This window comes from Oreochromis niloticus, unplaced genomic scaffold (genome assembly GCF_001858045.2).
Source record: "Oreochromis niloticus isolate F11D_XX unplaced genomic scaffold, O_niloticus_UMD_NMBU tig00007971_pilon, whole genome shotgun sequence".
Lineage (NCBI taxonomy): Eukaryota > Metazoa > Chordata > Actinopteri > Cichliformes > Cichlidae > Oreochromis > Oreochromis niloticus.
The window spans coordinates 180419-187245 of NW_020328880.1; the positions used below are offsets into that span (position 1 = coordinate 180419).

The 6827-nt window shown below is 45.1% G+C and overlaps 1 protein-coding gene across 2 annotated transcripts; it reads right to left on the reverse strand.

Annotated features, from left to right (window-relative positions):
- Positions 1–874: 874 nt before the first annotated feature.
- On the reverse strand, positions 875–4112 carry LOC109201561 (uncharacterized). 2 transcript variants are annotated; one of them, XR_003218423.1, is made up of 2 exons: positions 2305–4112; positions 875–2114 (listed from the first exon to the last, which is right to left on the reverse strand). XR_003218423.1 is itself a non-coding variant. In XM_019357325.2 (2 exons), exons 1-2 carry the CDS (start codon positions 2449–2451, stop codon positions 1698–1700), a joined length of 444 nt encoding a protein of 147 aa, XP_019212870.1. In that variant the 5' UTR covers positions 2452–4112; the 3' UTR covers positions 875–1697. The 2 variants fall into 2 exon arrangements, 1 of the variants encoding a protein (XP_019212870.1); XM_019357325.2 differs by having other exon boundaries at positions 875–1994.
- Between the last annotated feature and the right edge of the window lie 2715 nt (positions 4113–6827).

A 6827-nucleotide genomic window follows, 5' to 3' on the forward strand; every position in this document is an offset into this window, starting at 1 on the left:
GAAGGAAAGTGCTTGTGTGAATGAAGGATGTTGTATAAAACACTTTGAGTATTATTATACAATATTCATTACTTTAACACTGATGGGCAACATTTTCTGCAAAATTATAATTTTTACTTTTGATAATTTATTCTCAGTTTTCCACAAATACAGTTTAATGTGCACTGAGGTGTTTTCATGGTGTTTTATTTCTCCTTTATATAAAGTAATAGCATAAAAACTTCCTCCACCACTCGTCACTGTCAGCTAAGGGTAAATATTGTTGGTAATAAGCAGGTATTCATTTAACTATAGAAGTAAGAATATTTTACAGTTCTTCAGTGAGGTGAAGACGTCCATGTAGAGAGCAGACAGGCAGCACTAACACTGTTTAAGTCAGATCCAGTTTCTTGATAAATTGCTCAATAGTAGAGCAGGATGTTTATTTTTGTGAGTGTATTGGGGGTGAGGTGGGCATCGTCACAGTTTGCCTTTCCTGAGAAGTTACCACACACCACTGCTGTGATGTTGGTCTGTGGACGCCTCTCTGGGTGTTTCCTTCCTGCTCAAAGCTCCTCTTTCCTGAACTTGGTGTTTGTGACAGATGCTGATCGTCTCCATGTGAAGGTAAGTGAAGCAGTCTGTAATGTTTCCTGGCTAACATCAGCTGTGTGCAGCTTAGTTCCAGCACAAACAGCACAAATCTACCGCTCCATAGTTCACGGACTCACAGCTGGACCAACGAGGCCGAGTGTTAAAAACTCTTCCTCTTTTTAAGGTTTGTGTGTGTGTGTGTGTGTGTGTGTGTGTGTGTGTGTGTGTTGGTTAACATTAAATGTCTCTAAGCAGGTGTAAATTTCCACTGTAGATGATCTATAGTCTGTATATAAAAGATGGCAACAGACCCAGGGTTCATAGTTTGGTTTCTTGAAGCTTTGAGTTGAGTGTTTTTTTTTCTTCAGTTTCTGGAAGTTTCAGCTGCTGTTTACAGACACGTTTGTTGTCCTGGATGTTTGAAGGAAAAAAAGACTCTGTTATGAGTCAGTTTGTATGTTTTCAAACAGACTCTGTATTAAATCTCCTTGCCTTGATTGTAAAGTTGGAGTACCCAGAGGTTCAATCCTGGGACCACTTTTATTTTCTTTTTACATTCATGATTTACCAAATGTCTGTCAGAACACCAATAACCAGCTGTGTGTAGATAATGCTGTTATTTTTACACAGGCAGAGTTTCTCCAGATTATCAGGCTCTTCTTCCTGCTCAGGTCAAAGGTCCTCGTCCTAGTTTGTGTGACATCAAAAACGTAGCAACCGCTTAGCAACCCCACTTCCTGTTTTTAACATCTCTCTGAGTCACTAACAGTCACATGACCACACACAGGAAGTTGACAAACTAGTTGAAACTAGAAACTACTTCCTGTGCTTAAACAGGCAGATGTACAGACACAGCTTTGCTTTCAGCTCTGTGGGTCTGCTGGTTTATATCTGATGGGTCTGATTCTGACTTCCTGTACAGCATGTTTAGTCCCAAAATAAAAGAACTTCAGATCTTACTCTCTACAACACACAGTACAGAAAAAGTACCAAGCAGGTAGCAGTAACAATAACAAAGATATGTTTTCAAACAAACAGGCTCAAACAGGCTCCAGCGACCCTGAAAAGGATAAGCGGAAGCGAATGGATGGATGTTTTCAAATAGTTTCAGTAAATCATCCTGTTCAAACTGTTACTGCCACAAGTCCAGTGGCAACCTCGTTGCGGCTCAGGCGGCCTGCCACGGGTCTGGTGGTGGCGGCGCAGCTCCGGTGAGCCACAGTGTAGAATGGCACATGATCCCCGATGTGCTGGCTGTGCTGGCCGTGGATGCACTGGCCGTGGGCGACGTGGAGGGCGTCCCTCTGGCACGCTGACCTCTGGCCTGGGTTGAGTAGGTCCACGTAGCGCTGCAGCTGCAGGTGGTGGAGAGAATGGTGGTGTAGCGGTTGCAGGCAGGTGAAAGGGTGGTGGTGTAGCAGCTGCAGACAGATGAGATGATGGCAGCATAGCAGATGCCGATGGTGAAGCAGATGACAGCTGAAGCAGCCCCTCGGACCCTCCAGAGACGACTGATGTGGGACCAGCAGGTGTATTGACCTCTGGCTGAGGGTGTAGATGAGTGGCTGACTGCACTAAAGACTGAGCTACAGGTAGCAGGGCTGAAGACTGAGCTAGTGGCTGCTGAGCAGCTGAGTGAGTTACCAGCTGGGTAGCAGGGTTAGCATTCACACAGTCCATGGTCGAATATACAGATGAGGTGAGTGAAGAAGAATTGTCCATATTACTCACCACAGCTGGCTGTTGAAAAGTCCGGGAATCCGGCTGCGGTGAGGAGCTTCTTTGATGATGCCGGGGCTGACACACCCACACACACCCACCTAGAGACAACAACATGGAAACAGGGGACAGCAGCACCAAAAACACACATGTCCACATGACAATTATTGTCTGAAGGCCAAGAAAGATGCCCAACAGATTTATTTAATCCAGGTGGATCATTTTGGCTTTCCCATATTGGTCCACTTGATTGATCTTTGTTATTATTATTTATTTATTTTATTTTAAGTTATTACAAAATAGACAGACATGACAGCGAGATAGGAGAGAGAGAAAGAAAGAAAGGGAGGGAAAGAAAACAGAGGGGAAGAGGGACAGTGAGAAAAGGCACACAAAAAATCTGCTGGATCACCTGTTGAAAGAAAAAAAAGAAAACAAGCAAAAAGAGAGCAACACAGTAGGGAGACCACAGCAACAACCCTGATAAGTATACGTAACAGTAAATACTAAATATTAAATGTTTTTGGGCAACACACAAGACCGACAGCACACAATATGCTCTGAGGTAGCAGCCAAGAAAGGTATAGTTTGTGTCTGTGTGCACACACCTGTGTGGATGAGCGCACTTGTATTCAAAAGGTTTCTCGATGTAACTATCTACGTGAGGGTGTGGGGAACCATAGCCCCGCCCCCCAGGGAATAAAGCAGGCATCGAGGAGATCCAGGCACCAGACATCCAGAGCCCCCCCCCCAGAGCACGAGAGCCCAAGGAAGACCACCAGAGGGGCAGGTGTGCCACCCTCCCAGAAAGAGCTGACAAGAGCTGAGGGGTCACCCAGCAGCTGCGGTGCAAAAGCCACAGGGAGCTGAGGTTACGTGCCCGCAGGCTCTGCCGGTAGCTAGCCACGCCAGAGAGGATGGAGGGCCCCCCACCCCTGGGAAGGGGCCCAACTGAGTCATGGCGCCAAGCCCTGTCAAGCCAGCAGCCCAGGAAGCCGAGCACCACCAAGGCACCAATGGCTGAGGGCATCAGCCACTGGCAGGGAGTGTGGTGGGGGGAGATAGGGCCCCACACCTGGGGAGAGAGGTGGAGTCTAAGCCCCAACCTGATACATAGACATAGACAAACAGGCACACACAGACACAAGCATGCACTCCCACCCTCATGCGCACATATACAAATATGCAGCACTCGCCCAACGTGGAGACAAACAGAAATGAACATTGTACACATGCTCACACTCCCCAAACATACTCTATACCCTCAGGTCCAGGTACCATCGCCCCCAGAGGCCCAATCTGCCTCTAGACCCAGTAGATGTTGCCCTTTTCCCTGGGGTGGAGACACGCAGACCACCCCTGGTCCTGCAGTAGCAGGGAGGCCCAGCATCCCAGACCTCGACCAGATGGCCAACTCCTCCTCCCAGGCCCCTGCCCCGATGGTGAACAGAGAACAGGGGTGTGTGAAGACCCCATACCTCTCTCTGCCTGCTCTTATGTGGTGTTGCTGCGTGCTGTTCTTTACTCTGACATTTAACATGAGTTAGCTTAGCTAGCAGAGCAGCTAGCAGTTATAGAGTATGAACTCTGCAAGCTGTCAGCTCGGTCCTGGACATTGTTACTGAAATAAAGCTGTTCTCTGCCATTTCTACAGCCACGTTTGACCTGCTGCTTTGAAGGACCTCAATAATGGAGGATTTGGAGGCTGAACTCGGCTCTGTGACACTTTTTGTAGTGAACTAATGAAAGCTGTGCCTCAGATGGATGTTAGTCCATCAGACACGACCTCTGCAGCTCTCAGTTGATGTGCACATGAATGATTTGTGTTTCCTCTGCAGGTAGAAAGTGTGTGTGAGCTGATGTGAATTGAGCAGCATGGATCAGTGTGAGGACAGAGAGGAGGGAGTCCCTCCCTCTAAAAGCACTCTGTGTGGGGAACATGAGAGCCAGACCAAAGCTCAGAGGTGAGATGACCATCTCTAACTGTCCATGACTCTTCTCCATGTCACAGCTCAGCACTCACATCACTGCTCCATCATTATTCACAGGAAAAAACGTAGAAGGAGAAGGAAACGTAAACCTGAAACAGAAACTAAACCTGGACCTCCACCCAGCTCTGTGTCCTTACAGAGTGACGAGTCGAAGGGCGATGGTCGTCCTCCTGCAAAGCGGTAATGTGTGTGTAAATGTTGTGTGTTTGTGAATAAATCCTCCATCATGTTTAATGTCAGCTGTTTCACACACATGTTCATATGTGAAGCGGTGTGTGTTGGAGTGTTTCCACAAACACAGCAGTCAGAGTGGGAGGAGTGGATGTTGTAGGAGGTGTTTGTGTAGTGAAGAGTGTCTGTAGGACTCCAGCTGCTCCAGCAGGCGTCTCCTTTGTGCTTTGCTTCAAACACAGTGTAGGGAGGAGCTTCCACTCAGGTGTTTCAGGTGTTGCTGGATGGAGGAGGATGAATAGTTCAGTGAGGTTGAGAAAGTAAGAACTTTCCACCTGAAACCAGTTTCAGTTTGGACTCTGAAACTCATGTGCTGCTGTAGCGCGAGTGCATCAGCTCCAGCCTGTGTGCAGCACTTAGTGTCTTTAAGTACAGCTGATGTTTGTAATAGAGGAGAAACAGCTCATTAGGATCAACAGCAACCTGAGATTATCTCAAAGGACCAGAGTTACCCCATCATCAGATATATTGGAACTGTTATATAACAATGTCTTCTTGACACCATGTTCCTGACTGCAGAGCAGATTTAGAAACCTGATGTCAAACTGGTGCCAGTATAATCATGATAAAACTAGTTTGAGTGTTGACTTCATATTACATTTTTCACATACTTCAGCTGATTTTAAGTTTTCTGGTTGTTTTCTAATAGTTCCTTCTACCCCCTGGAATAGGGACTCCCTGTCAGACCGTGTTCAGTGGGGGCCTCATCTTTCCTCAGCTTTAACACCATCTCACAGGCTGCCCCCTACTGTATTTTATTCATTATAGATTCTTTACCATTTAGTGTGTGATGTTATTCTCACCACAGAATAATCCATCCAGAAAAATTCAGTCATAAGTAAATTCTAAATAATCCAGATGAAACATGTAATCTGCTGTGAAATGTATTAAATAAGTAAAAAAATAAAGTGTGCTGAGACCGTGATTCATCTTCTCTCATGATTTACAGGTCAAAGATGGAGGCGTCTGTTAAGGAGCAGCTGCTGGGCATGCTGGATGATTTGGGAGAAGAGGAGCTTGACCGTTTCCACTGGTACCTGCAGAAGGGAGGTGATTTCACCCCCATCAAAAAGAGCCGCCTGGAGAAAGCGAACAGAACGAGAACAGTGGATGTCATGGTGGAAACATATCCTACTGACCATGTGATGGAGGTGGCGAGGTTGATTTTAAAGAAGATTAAAAAAGGTCAGTCAGACAAAAAACAATCAGTCAGTGTGTTAGGAAGACACAACATTCTCTCAATTTATTGTATATATTGAACTTCTTAGTTTTCTCTTTCCTCCTCAAATAACCTTTGAGTACAAATGTTATATTTACGTTATTTTGAATCCACACAGGTTTTCATTTTTAAAAAGCTCATGATTTAAGCTGCACTTTCCTCCAACAGGAACTCCCTCAGCCTCATCACATCCATCAGAATCAAAAGGTAAGAGTTCATCAGTTTGTCTGAAGAGACGTGGATGAGGCAGAAACACATGAACTCTGAGCTGACCAATCAGAGCTCTGATTCTTTCCATGTGATATCTCTGTAGCTTCAGTGTACCCCTGTGGTATGATCAAAGTCAGAGCTCTAATGAATGAATGCCTGGTTGGTTTAAAAATCTCTAACCATAGTTCACTGGCTATAACTGTGGTTACCTGATATTTAAGCTCTGAAAGCAGTTAAAAGAAAGGACAACTGAGCCTTAGATGAGACGTAAGGATGGTTCATAGTAGATTATAAAAAATGGAAAAACATCTAACATGTTTGGATCAGAAATAATCAAACAAGTCATGCTTTAGGAAAGTTATACAATGACTTCATAATACATTTAGAGCTTCACTTTTTCAAAATCAGAGCAACGTGGTCCAGCCCTAACTATATGCTTTAGCAAGAAGGAAGGTTTGAAGCCTAATCTTGAAAGTAGAGATAGTGTCTGTCTCCTGAATCCAAACTGGAAGCTGGTTCCACAGAAGAGGGGCCTGAAAACTGAAGGCTCTCCCTCCCATTCTACTTTTAAATACTCTAGGAACAACAAGTAGGCCTGCAGAGCGAGAGCGAAGTGCTCTAATAGAGTGATATGGTACTACAAGGTCATTAAGATAAGATGGGGCCTGGTTATTTAAGACCTTGTATGTGAGGAGCAGGATTTTCCGGACTTCCTGATAATAAAGAATTACAGTAGTCCAGCCTGGAAGTAATAAATGCATGAACTAGTTTTTCAGCGTCACTCTGAGACAGGATATTTCTAATTTTAGAGATGTTGCACAAATGGAAGAAAGCAGTCTTACATATTTGTTTAATATGTGCGTTGAAGGACATGTCCTGGTCAA